Below are 21,188 nucleotides of genomic sequence, written 5' to 3'. Positions count from 1 at the left end.
CTTTGGAATACATTGACCAATTGTCTTAAAACTGATTGGCTATTCTCGATATTTAAAGAGTTGAATTACGACTGTCATGATGCTAACAAAGCCCTGAAGGAGTCCGGTAACGGACGAAACGCGCTGGCTATCCGATTTAAACAGAAAATTGAATAAAGAACTGATTTCAACTGACAAGCCTTCTTTTCACTTTTTTGTTGGGAAAACTACTAACCATTGATGAATTTCATGTAACACAACCATCTTCAAGAACATTAAAATAGCGTGTTGCAATTAATGTTGGTGCTAGCTAGGCGCAGGGTGGCGATAACTTGGATGGGGCGAGGGGCCCCGGAGGTCTCCACTTGACTCAGAGATGTAAGGGAGTGGTCTTTGGCCGAGGAAACTCACATGCAACTCACTCGGCGGGATGAGAAGCTACAGGATGATCTAATGGCCTGGCGCATAATGTGTGCATCGGGACTGGGGGAAGAGAATCTCTCCTCATGCGACACGGCTGACAGTGAGAGTGATGGGTTGGATGCGCCTGTTGGCTCTGGGTCTGTCGGGGAGCAGGGGCGTGGACCTCAGCGATGTTCACCGTCTGAGTCAGCGCCATGCCTGGTTCCTTCTCACTGTGCTATTATTGTATGCTTTTTGTGTTTCTTCCCCATGAGTCCGTTCCCTCCCTGATGCCGCCTGTAGTCCTAAGTGCCACTAATGAGGTTGTCGATCTGCGTACATACACTGAAAGGATGCCAGTTATGTGCTTTTGTTTACTGTATAAACTGGAAAATAAAGTTTAAAAAAAAATAAAAATTTAAATTTAAAAAATAGCGTATTGAATATTTGAAGGGTGCATGGCCATTTTTTTGTGTATGTTGCTGAGGTCATAGGGTTCTTTTCACCTTTCCCCCTTATGGGACGTATAGGGATTGCGTTCCCGGCCACTAGCACCTTCACTGTTTAAGATATTTACCTGTGGAACTTCAGTACCGGTGCAGGCACACTAGCCTTGATCCCTAATTTCTGTTGCTGTGTTGTCATCCAGCATGCTTTCTGATGTTGATGGGAGGCCATGTTGACACTTGCAGGATAACATTGCAGAGGACAGATGTCAGACGGTGTTGGTGTTGGACCTTCTAAACTGAGCTCACGGGTTGTTTCACACGGATGACTCATTATGTTGAGAATGGAGATTGGCACAGCCAGACATGCCCATCCTCCAACAGATGTTTAGGCACTTGTGGCTGGAGGTTTAGGTGGAGGGTGGAGGTTGACCTGAATTATATGATCTGTCCAGGTCACATTTTATTACTAATGACTTGTAGGAGTTTCTCAGGGGCAAGGACTGTGTCCACGTATATCCAGCTCAGCCGGGTCAAGATTCCCAGGTCCATACATGATGAGCTATTCCAGTCCATGTTTTTTCTTTGAATTCTGGGACTTGCATTCATGTCAATTCCATTATTCTTCTCAATTCCATTATAAAATAGGACTAAAAAAAACAGAATTCAAAGATAAAAACATGGACTGGAGTAGCACATCATGCATGGACCTGGGAAACTTGCCAGCTTTGCCAGCTATTTGGTTAGTACCATTTAATCTAGATTCAGCAATTTCATGTTGAGTAGCAGGTGTTTATTTACTAGTAGTTCATGTGTGTCGGCCCCTAGATTGAGGTCTACCACTTATCCAGATTGGTTTTATGTAATATACCTACATTTGTGCGACTACATTGCGGTGTGTAAGTAGTATTGCATATAAATCAATTTTGAAAACAAGCTCTGGCCACTCAGAAAGATCTTTTCTTCCTTTTTTGTTTATATTTTTATGTTTTGTGTTCATTGAACAGTATATACGTTCATGTCTTTAAGAGACGTTTCTGCCCGACACTGAAGGACCTGGATCTGACCAGGTGTCAATCGGGTATTCACACCTGGCACACATATACGTGGCATTTATACGCATGTTATAGGGAAGCACTGGAGGGACATATTGGGTTCAATCCCGTCCTGAAGAAAGCCTGGGACCCCTTTTGGGGCCACAACAGGGCTGAAACGTGTCAACCTGATTTATTGGACAACTAGCATCACAACAGGGATACAATTGCTCTATTTTTTATGTTTTAATCATCCCTCCTCCACCAATGAATAAAGTTTAAAATAGTGCACTGGCAGGAGGTAGGGATTTTTATTTGAACCTCTTTTTTCCTTCTCTTTCTTTTTCACCTAAGTTTCCTACTAATGCTAGAACTGTAGCCGTAATAGGAGCTTGTTAGCCATTAGAGGATTCTTTGGCAAACGTGGATGGCCAATGATGAAGCCCGACACCTGGGAGGTGTTTGAGACCATCCTGTAAACAATTTTGGCCCAATTGCGCTGGTCCATAGCATTGGAACGTTTGAGTAGCTAGAGTCATCCCTCGGACCTACATAGTAAGGTGTAAAAAGCCCCAATAGATTGGGCTAATAACATAGGGACCAGTTAGTTTCTTTAGTGGAAACTATAACACTGTAATGTCAAAAGAGGCTCCATTGATTGGGGTCTGACTGATTTGTTATTTATTTATTCAAGAGTTTTATATAGCGCTGGCTAGACCCGGAGGTATCAGAGCGCTTTACATGAGGTTCCACAAAAGTTACATAACAAGATTACATCAGTTCCAATTTACATCAGATGTTAGACAAACAAATGCCAGAGCATAGAAGACGAGTTGATTGAAGTGTAGAGGGGAAGGGGGTAAGGGTAAAGGGACAGCGGGGAGATACGGTAGAGAGACGATAGGAAAGTCTGCCCAAAGTCCGGCTGGGTAGGTGACGGTCGAGGGGAAGTCCCAGAACCCATCTCCTCAACAGCTATCAGGTAGCTCCACCGGGCATTGGCCAAATAGCTCGGTCTCAATGGGAAAAACAATTAAAGAAACACGTAGGGCAAAATAAATGGAGCATTGAGGGGAGGGGACTTGGAAGGAGAGAAAATGGGGGGATGGGGCAGAGACAACAGGGAGAAACAAAATGAAGTCTGTCTAACGGCCGACTGGGTAGGTGACGATCAAGGAGGGAGACCTCGGCTCATCTCCCCTATAGCTAAACCAGGTAGCTCCATCGGGCGTCAGACAAAATAGTTCAGTCTCAATACATTGAGAGAGGAGAGAAGGAGAGACAAAAATAGAGGGAGGATGCGGGAAGAGACGACAGGAGAGACGAAAGGAAGTCAGGCTGAGGACCGACTGGGTAGGTGACATCCAAGGAGGGAATCCCCGACCTGTCTTCCCTATAGCTAAACCAGGTAGCTCCATCGGGCATCAGACAAAATAGCTAGATCTCAAATGACGAGGGAAAATTCACAGATAGACAGGGTGGGGACTAAGGACCAGGACAGGTGAAGGCAGAGGTCAGCAGCAGGCAAGTGGAGAGGAGTAGAGCGAGGAGATAAGCAGGGTGGGAACTAGGGCCAGGACAGGTGAAGGCAGAGGTGAATAGCAGGGGGTATGGTAAAAGGGGTAGGAGGGAGATATGACAGAGACGAAGGGAAAGTCTGCCCAGGTCCGGCTGGGTAGGTGAGGGCCGAGGGGGAAGTCCGCAGCCCATCTCCTCTATAGCTATCTGGTAGCTCCACCGGGCATTCGCCAAATGGCTAGGTCTCATCAGAAAAACAGTTAAAGAGTATAGAAGATGAGAGGAAAGGAGCGGAGAGTGGTAGGGGTTAGAGTAAAGAGGTGAGAGGGAGGAACGACGGGGAAACGAAGTAAGACTGTCCAAAGTCCAGCTAGGTAGGTGAAGGTCGAGGGGGAAGTCCACAACCCATCTCCTCTATAGCTATCATGTAGCTCTACCGGGCATCGGTCCAGATAGCTAGGTCTCCGTGATCGGAGGTAAGTTCATCACGTTCTACGTCTTGATGGAGGAGAGGTGAAGGTCAGTTAGATGTCCAATTTTTGTCCTAGAGTAATAGCACAACATGGTGTGGACCACCCAGTTCTGACACCGTTTATGCCTAGGGCGCTATCGCACAGTGCTGCTCATGCCCGGCAGTGTACTTGCAACTTACGCTTTGTTTTTGTGTCTGTGAGTTGCGCTCCTCCACTCTTGTGAGGGGTCCTCTCCTGGTTGTGATGCGTTCATGGCTGTTTGTAGCAGTTTGGGGGTGCGGGGGGTTTTGGGAGGGATCTTCGCTCCTACAGTGGTTTTAGTTTCGGTTTCGATTTCGCCGAGTCTTTGTCTTCTTTTTTTTTGTTTTGTTTATTTATTGCGGTGCAGCTCGGGGATGTTGACAGCCACTTTTCCCAAACTGAAAAAAGCTACAACCTGGCGACTCAAGCGTGGTCTGAAGCGCATGGGGGCCTTGAATTATAGCTACTGAGAAACGAACCCGGAGAGGTGCTGGTCGTTTGTTGCACTGCGCCGTCGGCCGTCATTTTAAAGTCAGGCAAGCGTGGAGATGAAAAACTCGGCGGGGAATGTCCCCCACAGAAGCCCACACTCTGTGACCCAACAGCGCGATGAAGCCAACGGGAATCCAATTAAATGCAGGCACCAGAAATACCTTCAAGAGGGCTCACAGTTATCGGTGTCCTCGGAGCAAGTCCAACCGCCATTTTGTATACTGCTGCCTTCTCCCTTACGCCACAGATTATAGTCACTTCAGGGCCACAGGAAACCCCCGCCCCCACATAACCATCATCCCGCAAATAACACCAAGACACGATTGTTAAGATTGGGAAAATATGCTGCAGGTTTATTATTACATACAACATTATGTAATCACGGTGGGTTATCTTACGGGCAATCCAAGGGCAGGCCGCATTCTCGCCACCTGCCCGCCTGCTGAGCCAATCAGCGCCGTGGCGAACCACCCAGCTGATGAACATTATGGTAATAATACTCACGCCCCTTGCGGGGCGTAACTAAGCAACCCCCGGTTGCGCAGGCCCGCAACCGCCCGAAGGACTACTGGGGCGCCGACTCGGATTCCTAGACCTCCCATGAGGTTCTAGGTTAGGCTCTGGCACCCCTATGTGCCCGCTGAAGTACAGTGTTGCACCTCTCTGTTTCCGGATTGCCCTGTAACTCCGCCTGCAACGAAAAAAGAAACACATTAAAACTCCCACAGGAGCCCCCCCCTCAGCTGACACTCTTGGGTAAGCGGTAGGGAGGGAAAGAGTGTCCAAAGCGTCCACGCAACGTCCGGGGCGGCAAAGAGACCACCGCAGTGGCCCGAGGGGAAGATATACCCTCTTCATGCCTGCCGCCCCCCGGACGTGCGTCACTGGACCGCCCCCTCCACCAGGCGACTCTGCCCGGAGGGGGGGTGTCTGACCCTGTCTAGGGGCGGGGCGGCCCTCCGCGACTAAGGGCCCGCCCTCCTGATGGCCACCGGGTGGCCTCGGGCAGGCGCATAGTCACTTCAGGGCCACAGGAAACCCCCGCCCCCACATAACCATCATCCCGCAAATAACACCAAGACACGATTGTTAAGATTGGGAAAATATGCTGCAGGTTTATTATTACATACAACATTATGTAATCACGGTGGGTTATCTTACGGGCAATCCAAGGGCAGGCCGCATTCTCGCCACCTGCCCGCCTGCTGAGCCAATCAGCGCCGTGGCGAACCACCCAGCTGATGAACATTATGGTAATAATACTCACGCCCCTTGCGGGGCGTAACTAAGCAACCCCCGGTTGCGCAGGCCCGCAACCGCCCGAAGGACTACTGGGGCGCCGACTCGGATTCCTAGACCTCCCATGAGATTCTAGGTTAGGCTCTGGCACCCCTATGTGCCCGCTGAAGTACAGTGTTGCACCTCTCTGTTTCCGGATTGCCCTGTAACTCCGCCACAGCCCATGCGATGGTCCCCGCCGCCGCATGGGCCCCCCACCAACCTATAACTTTACCTGCAACCTTTGCTCTGCAGAGCCTCTTTCAAATCCAGGAGGAATAAATCTAAGCCCACAGGTGTCAGATGAATTCCATCGGCCTCATAATAACCTTTGACTTTGTCCTGAATCATATCATGTTTGATGAAACCCAGCCCCCTCTGCTGTGTAAACTTCTTCATGGCACAGTTTATTTTCTTCCTGGTCCTCTCAATCGCCTGGCATGACTTAGCGCCTACCCACACTCTACGTGGTACAATTTCAGACCACCAAATCTCGCACTCACGCATGAGTCCACAGATGGCCCCAATATCTTCTTTCATTTTCTGGAGTAAAGTAGACCTCCCCCAGTTCGTGAGGTCATTACCTCCCAGGTGAATAACTAAGTGATGAGGTGGAGATCTCTCTGTGGCTAGCGCCACCTGTAATCTGTACAGCAGACTATTCCAGCGCATGCCAGGAAAACCCAACCAAGTACAGTCCATGTCAGTGAAGCCCTGTGTCCAATGCCTGATCGTGGCCCACCGACCCAATCTGGCGACCATGGAATGCCCCAAGACCCACACTCTCGACCCTGTCAAGAAACAAACGCAATCTACATCAAAAGTTTATTTCGAAAGGGTGCACAAAACAATGAGCATCACATCTATGACCAAAACACAGCAAACATATGTACAAGAGGTTTGATGGGAACAGCAACAGTTCAAGGGCGAATGTAACGTTTATAACAGGATGACTCCCATCGCCCCACTTTCTGAACTTTCTCTGGCTGCAACCCCGCTTTGAATGCAGAGGTGGCCGCCCCAATACGGAAGGAGTGACTGGAGAACCTTTTCCCCTCTTTCAGCAAACCCGCTCTATCAAGGCATGCCAGCATTATTTTATCCATCTGGAACTTAGTCAATGGGGTCAAATCAGCATGGATAAGAAGGTAGCCCTGGACAGCAGGACGGATCGAGAGATAGGACTTAAGTGTCTCAACAGGGCAACAACATGGATCCCCCAGGGGGGCCAGTAGGATAACCGACCCTTTCCCAGCCTGATCAGTTTTGGATCGTCTAAGGGTGATGGACAGGCCTACTGCCAATGTTAAGTCTGCCACCCCTAAAGCATCCCCTGACACATCTACCTTTGAGCGTGCTACCAGCTCGCTGCTTCGGAACGCCCCAAAGAAGGCTAGGCTGAAGACCGCTGAAAAGAGGGCAGCCTCATAATGCGAGTGAACTACAGACTGCAGGACCGCCAACATAGCCTTCAAAGTGGGGAACTCAATAGGGGACCTGGTGTCAGGGATCCTGGGTTCTTCTCGTGCCCACCCCTTCAGAGCTGCCTTAATTGCGAACGACTTGGTCGGATCGCCTACCCCTCTCAACCTCGCATCGTGACTGATAGCCGCCAAGTGTCCGCCCACCCAGGAGTGTGTTTTACCCTGCTTTTTGGCCCATACCACAAATGCTTGTACCCTGGCTTCCAGCGGTAAGACGGACAAACTCAAATCCATCGTAGCATTCTGAAAATTGGCCAAATGACTAGCGTAGCGCTTCCTAGTACCTGGGGCTAAGGACCTCTCCCCTAAATCCCTCAGTTCTCGTTCCACTTCAAGAGTCGCCAAAGTCCTGGTGCAAAGGGGGTCATCTCTGTTCTCGCCTGGGGGCACGCCGCCCGGAAACGGTCCCACTGCAAACGAGAAAGAGCGTCAGCCGCGACATTACTGACCCCCGCAATGTGCCTAGCCCTGAATTCCAGATTGCATCGCAGGCTCCTATTCGCCAATTCCCTTAATAAGCAAAGGACTAACGGGCAGCTAGCAGTGAGGCCATTGATCGCTTGCACAACAGCCATGTTATCAGACCAGAAAAGGACCTTCCTGTTGGACAAAAGGGCCGGCCACAGATGCAACGCTACCACAATGGGGAATAGCTCCAGGACAGTTATGTTTGAGGTGATACCCCGCTTACGCCAAGCATTCGGCCACGCCTGTGCGCACCACAAGTCACCTAGTATTGCTCCAAAACCTTCCCTACCAGAGGCATCCGTGAACAAGCTGAGTTCGGGGCTGTCCACCCAAGGGGACCTCCAAATGACTGTCCCATTAAAGTCCGACAGGAACTCTGCCCACATTAGCAGATCTTTCTTCAAGCCCGCTGAAAGCTTCACAAAATGATGACGCTTAACTACCTTAGCAGTGGCCCTGGCTAATCTACGAGCAAACACCCGCCCAACAGGAATGACCCTGGCCGCAAAATTTAGTTTGCCCAGGAGGCTCTGGATGACCCCCAACGTAGCCCTGTCCTTGCCTAGCAATTCTTGAATATCTCGTTTGAGATCCCGCACTTTCTCAGGTGGAAGTCTAGACACTCCCTCCACTGTATCCAATTCTATGCCAAGGAAGGTCAGAATCTGTGCAGGGCCCTCCGTCTTACCAGGTGCAAAAGGGACTCCCAGGTGTCCTGCCAAGGAAATGAAGGCATCCAGGCCCTCCCTACATTCTTGAGTGCCCCCCCTACCAATGAAAAGAAAATCGTCAAGGTAATGGGTCACAGCCGTGACACCATATTTCCAGGAGAGAGCCCATTGCAAGAAGGTACTGAATGCCTCAAAGAAAGCGCAGGACACCGCACAGCCCATGGGCATGCACTTATCAAAGTAGTAACCCCCTTGCCACTTGAAGCCCAAGAGATGCTGACTATCTGGGTGCACGGGCAGGAGACGGAAGGCAGCTTCAATATCTGCCTTAGCTAGCCAGGCCCCTTTCCCCGCTCTCCTCACCAAGTCTATTGCCATGTCCAGGGAACAGTAAGAAACTGAGCAAACGCCCTCAGAAAGCCAAGAGTTCACCGAGTTACCCTCAGGGAAGGAAAGATTGTGGATAAGCCTGAAGGCCCCCGGCTCCTTTTTTGGTACCACCCCCAGCGGGGACACCACGAAATTCTGGAGAGGAGGAGAAGGGAAAGGACCTGCCACCCTCCCCAAGGACCCTTCCTTGATTATTTTCTTACCAACCACATCGGGGAGGTCCCTTACTGACTTCTGATTTTCTGCATCCCTAGAAACCATCGGTCCCTGGTAAGGGATGGTGAAGCCTTCAAGGAACCCGCCCGCCAGAATAGTCTTGTCCTTATCATTGGGATATGATCTTAGTAAGGGCAGAAGGTTATCGAGGACCACGGGGGAAGGACCTTTAGAGTGGCTTAAAGGGACCCCACTAACGCCAGGACAAGTAGCATCAATACCGCTGTGCCGGGGGGAGTTTGCTGGCGTGGGGAGTACAAAGAGGCGTGAGCAGGGGGGCAGAGACTGATCGGTATTACTTGTCTTTGGAGGTGGTGCTAGGGGAATCACGCTTGTCGCATGCTGACCCGGGATGAGGCCCACTGCACTTACTACATACGTGAGAAAACCGGCATGCCTTTCCCCAGGAGCAATTACCTGCGTTGAACAACCTGCATGTGGCTGTGAAACCTTTTTTGCTATACTGTCTGTTTCCCCCCCCGCCGCGGCCTCCCCGAAAGGACTGTTTAAAGTGGCTTTTGTTCTCGGACTGCTGTACCTTATTTGTATCGGGTTTCTTATCCTGAGTCACGGATTTCGCAACACCTTCCAATAGTTTGCCCTTACCCATGTATTGTACCCACAATCTCAACTCAATCTGATCCCATTCCAGCTCTGGACAGACCGCCATCTTCATGCGAAACTCACAATCATATCTGTACCATCCCAGACCGGTTGTAGAATCCGCTTCATCAGCGATCACACTCGCATACTGAAAAAGAGCCTGCGCCTGCTCAGGGAAGCGCTCTGTTATTACCGCTCCTAGCATAGAGAACGCTTGTCTCCAATTCTTAATGGTCTTCTCAGGCCACGCCTGAAAACGGACTTTCTTTTCCTCGTCCTTGGCACTCACTTTCCTGATATCAAACCCATGAACGCCCAACATAAGGAAGGAAAAGATATCCACAAATTCCCTACGCCATATGCATTCTTTAGCCGCCTGAGGAACCTGCCAAGCCAGGGAACACTTGCCCGATAACAAGGGTGCCATGGTCATCTTAACTGCTGGTGCGGGGAGGACTGACGCCCCAACGGGGACTTCATGCACAGCGGGGGGCGCGGATAAGACAGGGGGCGCCGGAGCCGCGGGGGGCGCGGCTAAGACTGGGGGCACCAGCGAAGCTGTTACTGGCACCGGGGCCACCGCAACCACAGGATTTGCCAGGACGCTCCCGTGCGCTGTGATGCCTACCTCCCCTGGGACAGGAGGCCCGCCCCACACTTGGGCTAACAAGGTGTCCGTGGGAGCAGTGGGCGTAGTGGCTAAGACTTGTGGCACCACAATAGAGGGACCTGCCGGAGGACTAATCTGAGAGGAAGCGGACAGTAAACTAGCTCTGACTTCAGACATGAAAACCGAGAGGGAATCCGTGAGCTTACCAAGGTCCTCTTTAGTGGCAAAGTCTGCAGCGGAACCCCCTGGGCGAGATAATATGGGTGAGGACTCCACGATCGCCGCCGGGGGAGAGGCGGGGGCATGTACAATCACATTCCTGACAAGCTCTACGGCCCTAGTTTTCTGTGGAGGCTCCGCTGGAAAGTCTTTACAAGTTGGCTTCTTAAGCCGTTTGGACCTGGTAAGAGTCTCTTCTACAATGTCCTGCTCAGGTGCAGATGGGGCTGTGGCTCTGGGAGGGTTGGCCGACAAAAGTTCGCTAGCCCACGCCACTCCATTCGCTTTGATCATCTCCATCAACACCTTCATCTGAGCGTCCTGCGAGGGACCTAACCCCGAGTCGTCGACCTGGGACGTCTGCGAAAAAAGGGGGGGGGACCCTTGGCTCTCCATGCCTATCTACGACTCTTTACCTGAAATAAAAATAACTGTGAGCGCCCAATCGAATTACGACAATTTTTTCAGGCGGAAACGTAACGAAAATAACGTCCATGTATCCACAACAATGCACCACACCAAAATAAAGATGAGCAACATAACATGCCACCGTTGGCTTGTAACTGGTGTCCCCTCCCTAAACGTCCCCTGCCGCATTTACCACGCAAGATAGTTAATCCGGGTGCGCCGTGGACGGGGGGGGGGGGTGCCGAGTGAGCTCCAAGCGTCTTCTGCAGGGAGGAAGAACAATGACACTAAGCCCAACATTGCAAATAAAACAACAGTTTGCCTCGAAGGGCTACCAAGCGTCTTCTGCAGGAAGGAAGAAAAATGACACTAAGCCCAACATTGCAAATAAACAACTGTTTGCCTCGAGGGCTAGACGTGACTGTGGATGAAACGGTTGCACGCCTGCACACTGCACCATTAGAACAGGCACATCGAGAAAGCAACCCCCCAACTACATTTATCGCGTTACCGTCGTAACCGCGTGACTACATACCTTCGTCACTTGCCGATGCTGCTTGAGAGACGACCTGGAGAACGCGTCTAGAAAGAGGGCCTGAAACGATTGGCAAGAGCAAAGCATCACATTAGTGCACGAAAGTACCCCCACCACGGTACAACCCCGCCAAATGCCTAATACACTCTGCCAGCCCCCACGCGCCACGTGTTGTGACTGCTTACAAGGCGCGCCACGCCAGCGTTTAGCCCCTTACCATGGCTAGAAAGGATAATATTGGCTGGTCCGCTCCGAAAGGCACGCGAGGACTGGCACACAGTCGGCTATCTTAGACCCTCGCAGGCAATAGCGTTATGAAAACGTAATACCAACATTATGCATGACCAACCTTAAATGCATGTAGCATGCAATATTAGCGTACCTGACCCCATGGGCAACACAAGAATAATGCATGCTTGAAAAGACCCTCGCATAAACAGCGTCACCCAGTTATGATGACAAACATTATATGCTTATCACACGAGGCATTTAGCGCACCAACCTAATTGTGCTTGAAAACACGAAACATTTAGCGCACCACACAGCCAAGCCTAAGAGCATTTGCATATGTATCATAGTCGCGCCAGAACGGTAGATCCGCAGCGCGAGCAAACTGAAGGTATTTCCATGTTAAAACATTATCGTTCCCAAAATGAGCATCCGCCGACACCAGAGGATGTAGTGCGGTACCACTTAGTAAACAAAGAAACAATTAAAATTCCCTCAACCGGAATAGCGCATTTACCGGTAAAACATTATCGTGGCTGAAATGAGCATCCGCCGATCAGAAGATGTAGTGCGTTACAACGCAGTAAACAAAGCGACCAGTAAAACTCCCTCACGGGATAGCTCATTTACATGTAAAACATTATAGCGCATTTACATGTAAAACATTATCATTGCCTGAAATGTGCATCAAATTAACACTCCCTCGAACGGAATAGCTCATTTACCTGTAAAACATTGTCAACGCATATACAAGAAAACATTATCGTGCCGGAAAAGAGCCTCCGCCGATCAGGAGATGTAGTGCGTTACAACGACGTAAACAAAGCAACAAATAAACTCCCTCACGGAATAGCTCATTTACATGAAAACATTATAAGCGCATTTACATGAAAAACATTATAGTTCCTGAAATGTCCATCAGATTAACAAACTCCCTCAAACGGAATAGCTCATTTACATGTAAAACATTGCCAGCGCATATACATGTAAAACATTAACGTTCCTGAAATGTGCATCCGCCAATATCAGAGCTGAATTCCTTTGCAAACTAAGGAACGGATTAAAAATCCCTACAGCGGAATCGCGCGCCAAAAGGGAAGGGGGACCGCATGGGGTCTGGGAAGGGGCCCGGTGCTTGACCACGCGGCCAGGGCTTGACCACGCGGCCCACGCCCAGGGTTCCTGAACCGCCACTCGCCGCCTCGTGGGCGCCAGGGATGCGGAGGGTCAAGAACTTACCCGGCACAAGGCCCGACCCTCCCGACCTACTCCGAACTCGACTAACCTGTAACGCGGGATAGCCAGGCGGGCCGGGGCCCAAGGACCCGACCGAGGCCCAGACCCTGACCCGGAACACAAGGCCCCAGCCGAAGAATACGGACGAAAAGGGGTTGCCGCCCAAGAGCCCCAGAACACGAGGATGCGGGCGAGTCGGAACGTACCCCCGATAAAGCCGCAAACCTGCCTGCAAACCCCCACCTCCACAGCGGCCCGACGCTAAGCGGGCCGCCTAGCCAGAACTCGTGACCTCCGCAGGGAGGGAGTAGGCGGAGGGGGGGTAATGCCCAAAGGCAGCCCGAAAAACACTCACCGGCGAGAGAATTCCCGAAAGAGTGTCCAAAGCGTCCACGCAACGTCCGGGGCGGCAAAGAGACCACCGCAGTGGCCCGAGGGGAAGATATACCCTCTTCATGCCTGCCGCCCCCCGGACGTGCGTCACTGGACCGCCCCCTCCACCAGGCGACTCTGCCCGGAGGGGGGGTGTCTGACCCTGTCTAGGGGCGGGGCGGCCCTCCGCGATTAAGGGCCCGCCCTCCTGATGGCCACCGGGTGGCCTCGGGCAGGCGCATAGATGGTGCGGCGGTCTTAAATACAATCTGGGCAGCTCTACATGTGCCCCTCACTCTCCGATTCAGGAGGGAGGGTCGGATGGTACTGAAGGAGCTCTAAAGCCGATCAGAGCCGGGCCGCAGTAATGCCCTCACACCTAGATTGCAGCTAGCGGCTGGTCTAATACAATCTTGTGTAATGGGGCCTCTGGAGATTGGCGAGTCATCTTTGATAGGATAAAGGTGATTGTAGAAGGTGAGTTAGTTAGTTGGGACTCGAGGGGCGTGGGCATAGAGTCATTCTCTGAGTCAAGCAGACTAAGGGGGGAACATTACAGTGACATTAAAGAATTTGAAGGAGGCGTGGAAGCAGTTGAGCGAGGGGAGGCAATGGATGGGTTGCATGGGTGGGTGTTTGAGGGAGAGAGGAGATACAGGAAGTAGGTGCTGTAGAATGTTAGGTTGCAGAAGGATGGAGAGGTGATGAGGAAGACAGCATAGTAGAAGGAGGGAGATAGGCGTCAGCGGAGAAGATGCCTTTCATACGTAGTCTGAAGGTTGCAAGAATGAGAGTTAGAGCCCAACTCACAGAACTAACTTAAGACAAATCCTAAACTTACTACCATTTTGGTATTCACAGAAGGCACTTACTCATGTCGGTATTCACAGACGTTAGGAGTCCTAACTTTAGGACTCCTAAATGCCTTCTGTGAATACCGAAAGTCTTAAAAATAGGATTATTCTCAGTTTGGAAGTAGTAAAGTTAGGACTCCTAACTTTAGGACTCCTAAATTCCTTCTGTGAATACCGAAAGTCTTAAAGTTAGGATTTTTCTCAGTTTAGGAGTCCTAAACTTAGGTATCCTAACTTTACGACTCCTAAACTGAGAAAAATCCTAACTTTAAGACTTTCGGTATTCACGGAAGGCATTTAGGAGTCCTAAAGTTAAGACTCCTAACTTCTGTGAGTACCGAAATGAGTAAGTGCCTTCTGTGAATACCAAAATGGTAGTAAGTTTAGGATTTTGTCTTAAGTTAGTTCTGTGAATCGGACCCTAAGAGTGGTGGCGAGAGGGGTGAGTAAGAAAGCTGAACAGGGGATTTGCAGGTGAAGATAAAGTGGATGCCAGAAGGGTGGGTGGAAGGAGATGAATTAAAGGGAGAGGGGTTGTGCAAGCAAGTGGAGTCCTGATTGTGTGGAAGGCACTCAGCAGGTGGAGATGTTGATGTTATAGCAATTCTTAGGGGAAGAGAAAGGAATGTAGTAGGCACAGAAGAGGATGAGGTAGAGCGTGAGACGTGTTATAGGAGGTATGGACGGATGGGAAGGGCCAGATGAATGGGATGCAGAGGTAAGAGGAGGAGGTTAGCGGGTGGTGTAATAGGGAATAGTTGTCAATAGTAGGTGGGACCTCTAGCATTTGTAGAGTATGCTTGTTTTTATGTTTATTTGTGCCGCAGTGGACACTGAAGGACGGTGTCAGACTTTAAGTCTGTACGCCTTGTAGTATGTAGGTACTTATAAAAGGGTCAGGCCGCCCCTTGGGTGAGTTTTGATTTTGGTGTGTAGGTGAGATGAGCTCAGGTGGGGGATCTGGGTCCATATCTACGGCGTGGTTCCACTGACTTGTGCTGCCAAGATAAAGGAAGTTCCGTGAGGTTCTAGGGGGGTGGTGGACCTGGCGGAGAACATGGCGGCCATTGCTTCCTGTCCACGTGCCCCGTAGACCAGCCTTGGAAATGGAACAGTCAGACTGTAGTAACCACAGGAGCCTCAGGTGGAAGCACGACCACTTTATTACCGAATGATAAGACGCCTCCACGGATAATCCTCAGCGCTTACCTCCCCACCAAGACCACCGCGTTCCCACACCATCCGCACGTAAGGATGCACGCAGACAGGGTCGTCATGAAAGGCAGGGCTTGGTAAGAAGAAAGGAAGACAAGGGCATGAAGGCACACATACATACATTTCAAACTGAGAGCGTAGATATCTCTCTCAGACTCTGTGTGCTTAGAGTGCAGGGATCTCCCTGAGGCCTGGGCAGAATGCCTTCAAATGCCTGGTCCACATCTGAGTGCCGGTTTACGAGAGCGGTGCCTCGGAGGGCCATGGGCACCCTGACGAGAGCGGTGCCTCGGTGGGCCATGGGCACCCTGACGAGAGAGGTGTCTCAATGGGTCATGGGCACCCTGACCAGAAAGGTGCCTCGATGGGCCATGGGCACCCTGTCGAGAGAGGTGCCTCGGTGGGCCATGGGCACCCTGACCAGAGAGGTGCCTCGATGGGCCATGGGCACCCTGACCAGAGAGGTGCCTCAGTGGGCCATGGGCACTCTGATGAGAGAGGTGCCTCGATGGGCCATGGGCACTCTGATGAGAGAGGTGCCTCGATGGGCCATGGGCACCCTGTCGAGAGAGGTGCCTCGGTGGGCCATGGGCACCCTGACCAGAGAGGTGCCTCGATGGGCCATGGGCACCCTGACCAGAGAGGTGCCTCGGGCCATGGGCACCCTGTCGAGAGAGGTGCCTCGATGGGCCATGGGCACCCTGACCAGAGAGGTGCCTCGGGGGGCCATGGGCACACGGACCAGAGAGGTGCCTCGGGCCATGGGCACCCTGACCAGAGAGGTGCCTCGGGCCATGGGCACCCTGATGAGAGAGGTGCCTCAATGGGCCATGGGCACCCTGACCAGAGAGGTGCCTCGGAGGGCCATGGGCACCCTGACCAGAGAGGTGCCTCGATGGGCCATGGGCACCCTGACGAGAGAGGTGCCTCGGGCCATGGGCACCCTGACCAGAGCGGTGCCTCGGTGGGCCATGGGCACCCTGATGAGAGAGGTGCCTCGATGGGCCATGGGCACCCTGTCGAGAGAGGTGCCTCGGGCCATGGGCACCCTGATGAGAGAGGTGCCTCGGGCCATGGGCACCCTGTCGAGAGAGGTGCCTTGATGGGCCATGGGCACCCTGACCAGAGAGGTGCCTCAGGGGGCCATGGGCACACGGACCAGAGAGGTGCCTCGGGCCATGGGCACCCTGACCAGAGAGGTGCCTCAATGGGCCATGGGCACCCTGACCAGAGTGGTGCCTCGGGCCATGGGCACCCTGATGAGAGAGGTGCCTCAATGGGCCATGGGCACCCTGACCAGAGAGGTGCCTCGGAGGGCCATGGGCACCCTGACCAGAGAGGTGCCTCGATGGGCCATGGGCACCCTGACGAGAGAGGTGCCTCGGGCCATGGGCACCCTGACCAGAGAGGTGCCTCGGTGGGCCATGGGCACCCTGATGAGAGAGGTGCCTCGATGGGCCATGGGCACCCTGTCGAGAGAGGTGCCTCGGGCCATGGGCACCCTGATGAGAGAGGTGCCTCGGGCCATGGGCACCCTGTCGAGAGAGGTGCCTCGATGGGCCATGGGCACCCTGACCAGAGAGGTGCCTCGGGGGGCCATGGGCACACGGACCAGAGAGGTGCCTCGATGGGCCATGGGCACCCTGACCAGAGAGGTGCCTCGGTGGGCCATGGGCACCCTGACCAGAGAGGTGCCTCGGTGGGCCATGGGCACACGGACCAGAGAGGTGCCTCGATGGGCCATGGGCACCCTGACCAGAGAGGTGCCTCGGTGGGCCATGGGCACACAGACCAGAGAGGTGCCTCGGTGGGCTATGGGCACCCTGACGAGAGCGGTGCCTCAGTGGGCTATGGGCACCCTGATGAGAGAGGTGCCTCGTGGGGCCATGGGCACCCTCAAAAGACCAGAGAGCAAATGCTGAGGTTTGTTTTGGGAACTCAAGCCTGTTGGGGTTGCATGAGTGGTACCAGGTGGGCATTTTCATGCTTTTGGCGAGCCTTGATGGCGTAAGGCGAGGCCTGTGGTGGTCCGTCGGGTGGGTTGAGGATCACTCATAGTAAATAATCAGGCTATTGTGCTCTGACGACCCCTGCCAGAAGAAGCTGCAGTTCTTCAACCCTCGGGTTCACCCTTCCTTCCGTCCTTTCAGCGTTATGTGTGCCTGCCCTTTGAACACCACAAACAGCTCCTTCCTTCAAACTCGCACAAACATCCACCCTTCTTATTAACACACAACATAACTTCAATTTGTAAAGCGCACGTTCACCCAGAAGGGTTTCTTGGCACTGAATAACAGATGTTTATTCTTACCCAACTGAATGGCACTCATTTTATCAACCTCAGAAGGATAAACCAAAACCATAGGGGATGATGGACAGAGTGTTGAACAATGCAAGCACTCACCCCCAGTCAACTGATCTGGGTTTAATCCATCATCATTCTTTAGCTCACCCCGCCACCCCCGTTCAGACATGGCCATATGCAAATCAATCTGACCCTGTGCCTCATGGGAACAGTCCAGCCCAAACTGCCAAGCCATGTCTTCCCTGGACCGGAAACAAGCATCCTGGGACCGGTTTCTGGCTAATCAGCCATCATCAGCCAGGATAGCTTGACTCCAGTGGCAAAGTGAGCAAGGGACTCACGTCTGAGCAAACCCTGCCAACTTAGGGCAAACAAAGCAAAACCAAAGGGGATGGGGGGCGGCCGAGCATTTTGCCAGGGCCGATTGTGGTTCCCAGTCCGGCCCTGGCTATTAACTGTCATCAAAGAGCTGCGGCAAACTGCAAGGTATATGTTAGACCTGTATGTTTTTTGGCCCAGTCTTTCATTATCCTAATCTTGTGAAAAAAGGGTTCATTTGGGTAGAAAACAATTCTTATTATGAAAGAGAACTCTTAACAATGATGATACATTTTAAATTCTCAATATGTGCCTTTCCTAAATAAGAACTTTAACTATATTGCCTACCAGTATCGCTGACATGTCACTTCTACGCTACACCTTGTAGTCCAGTCTGATGTAACATTTCCTATTCACTGATTTACACACCTATGAATGTCTCTGTGCAATGTGTGTGTGATGTAACGTGCTATGACACCTTACACTGGTGTTAGTGGCGCTATAAAACGAAATGAATCGGAGCACAGTGCTTATGGAAGCTTAAGGGGTGCTGTTAAAGGGTGGTAGTGAGGGAATCCGTGGCGGAGGTGGTCATTTTGGGGAGGCAACAGACATTGTCGCACAGGGCACCACCAGCGCCTAAGCCGGCCCTGTGCAGGACACTATAACCGGTTCTGGGTAGGATACACATTGGGTTAAATTGTAGCTTACACCTTTATCATTATTCTATTTTTGTGACTATTAGAGCCACAGAACCCCCCCACCCCTTCTTCCCCCCCACACCCACACCCTCTCCCACAACCCGCACCCCCAATCTAGGGGCCCAATTCACAGAACTAACTTAAGACAAAATCCTAAACTTACTACCATTTTGGTATTCACGGAAGGCACTTACTCATTTTGGTATTCATAGAAGGCACGTACTCATTTTGGTATTCATAGAAGGCACGTACTCATTTTGGTATTCATAGAAGGCACGTACTCATTTCGGTATTCACAGAAGTTAGGAGTCCTAACTTTACTACTCCTAAACTGAGAAAAATACTATTTTTAAGCCTTTTGGTATTCACAGAAGACATTTAGGAGTCCCAAAGTTAGGAGTCCTAACTTCTGTGAATACCGAAATGAGTAAGGGGCAGATGTATAAACATCGAGATTTGCGCATCTCAAATAGCGATTTTTTCGAAATCTCTATTTGAGATTTGCAAATTGGTATGTAAGTAGAAAATCGCATTTTCTTTGCGATTTCTTAAAAATCCTTAATTGCGATTAGCTATTTGCTAATTGCAATTAAGGATTTTTAAGAATAATTTCCCATTAATTTTCATGGGCCAGGATGCCCATAGGAATGAATGTGAAGTTATTCTCAATTTGCGTTTCGCAATTTGAGAATCATCATTTGAGAATAATTTCAAGGGTGCAGGGGTGTCATAAGGACACCATGATGCAGCCCTAAAATTCACATGTTAGGGCATGTATTTGCGCCATATGCCACCTTCACAAATGCAAAAAAGTGCTTTTGTGAAAGAAATCGCAAATTACCACCAACTTCAAGTTGGTGGTAATTTGCGATTTCTTAATGAAAAATCGCACAACTTGGGTGCTTCATACATTGCATTTAAGGAATCGCAAAATTTGCGATTCCTTAAATGCAATCGCAAAATAAGGAATCGCAAATTTGCGATTCCTTATTTTGCACTCAAATTTGTTACATACATACCATTTAGCGAATATGAGTTCGGAAACGCCGAAATTCTGCGAATTTCGGCGTTTGCGAACCCATTCGAGCTTCATACAAATGGCCCTTAGGGCCATATGTGAATACCAAAATGGTAGTAAGTTTAGGATTTTGTCTTAAGTTAGTTCTGTGCATCGGGCCCTAGGAGACGACATTGCTTATTTGGAAAAATCCAAGTGCCAACCGGAGTGAAAGCCCTCATATAAGTACATTTTTTGGAAGCTTTAAAACGTGTCCTTTGGTTAGTACAATTTCTCTTTTTAATGTAATATAAATTTATATAACATGACACTAACCATGGCAAAAACATATCGTAACAAGATAATATGCAAAAACATATTACCTAAAACAATATAAGAAAATAAGATCCCATAATCCATACCGATGTACAACACTATACAATAAATACCAAAAAAGACAATACAATAACAACACCCCGTGATATAACATAATAACTCCACGTCACAGAGCGGAACACGCCACTAAACGCGCCTCAGGCACTTACCTTGATGGTGTCCAGGGGCTGCCCCGCCAGGATCAGGCAGACCCCCCCTGCACCCCCCGCGAAGAAATTCTTCACGGGTGACACCGCCTCCGCCTTCCTCTTCTGTGCCATCTCCGGGGCCCCTGGCACGGCGGGGGGAGCGGGTGCCAGGGGGTCACGAGGGACTGAGAGGAGTGACATGTTGGCACAGCAGCTGGGCTCCGTTCGAGCCTCCCTGGGCTGCTGTCAGCGACCTACTCCCCCCCCCCCCCCCGCCCCCCCCTTGCAGAGCCGGCACGGTGGTACCCCGGCTGGCAAAGCGTGCCCCAAAAGCTAGGCCTTGGAGGAGGCACCCTTGGCACAGGTGGCCGAGTCCTGGAAGGAAAGGAGGGTGAAACCGCGGACAGGCTCAGGCGCTGCTGGCCGCTACTGACCCCCCAGGGTCTGGGGGCACCCCCTGAGGGAGGGGCCGGGGCAGAGCTGCTACGAGGGACGAGAGATGCCCCTGTGGTCAGATAGGGGCATCTCCCTGTGATGGCCTTTGCCAGCTCCAGGCGCCGGCCTCTCTGAAGGGACCCTGGCACAGAGTGCAGAGCCTCACGAAGGCCTCGGAGCGCTAGATGGTGACCCCCTCTGCCGGGCTCTCTAGGGAGAGCCCCCCCGGATCTGCTCCTGGCCTCTGTCCTCTGACCCCTGTGGGCAGCCCTCTCAAGGGGAGGCGCTGGCAGGGTGGGCAGTGCCAGGTTAGGGCACCGACCATGGCACTGCGTCCGGCGCCCCCCTGTAGGTGAGAGGCTCCGGCTTTGGGGCCTGTTCCGCCGCTGTCAGCAGAGAGGCCTCCCCGCGCCCTTTAATAATGACAGTCGCGCGCACTCTGCCCTCCTTGGCACGTGGGTAACTTTAATGAGTGACTTCTTGGTAGTTTTACTTCCGTGGCTCTACTGTAGGGAGGGCGGGGCCAGAGCGGGGTGTTCCCGCCACAGGCAGCAGGCTGGGAGTGCTCCTCATGATAAGCACATGCGTCCCCCCAGGGGGTGTCAGACAGACTGCACCCCGCGTCACTGCCAGGGCAGGGCGTCACTGCTCAGGGCAGGGCGTCAGCTCATTATCACTGGCAGGAACCGGCTGCCAGGGTCCTGGGAGGGGGGGGGGGGGGCGTGCTACACCCCGGGTGCGAGGAGTACATGGTAT

General features: G+C 51.7%; 1 protein-coding gene across 9 annotated transcripts in view; it reads right to left on the bottom strand.

Annotated features, from left to right (window-relative positions):
- The window catches only part of LOC144785805 (mitochondrial carnitine/acylcarnitine carrier protein-like), a 95,428-nt gene extending 74,523 nt beyond the window's left edge, over positions 1-20,905 (bottom strand). For 5 of the 9 annotated variants that reach the window (XR_013602043.1, XR_013602044.1, XR_013602045.1 and 2 more), the window contains exon 1: positions 20,019-20,905. Coding sequence is in view for 3 of the 9 variants with exons in the window: in XM_078664642.1 (XP_078520768.1) it covers positions 20,019-20,198 (180 nt within the window). In the remaining 6 variants the exon portion in view is untranslated. The remainder of the gene's footprint in view (positions 1-20,018) is intronic. The other 4 variants (XR_013602040.1, XR_013602041.1, XR_013602042.1 and 1 more) reach the window with 1 other exon arrangement.
- Positions 20,906-21,188: the final 283 nt, after the last annotated feature.

The sequence above is a fragment of the Lissotriton helveticus genome, chromosome 10 (genome assembly GCF_964261635.1).
Source record: "Lissotriton helveticus chromosome 10, aLisHel1.1, whole genome shotgun sequence".
NCBI lineage: Eukaryota > Metazoa > Chordata > Amphibia > Caudata > Salamandridae > Lissotriton > Lissotriton helveticus.
The sequence above is the reverse complement of the archived record's forward strand: the minus strand, read 5'-3'. Positions and strand labels throughout refer to the sequence as shown.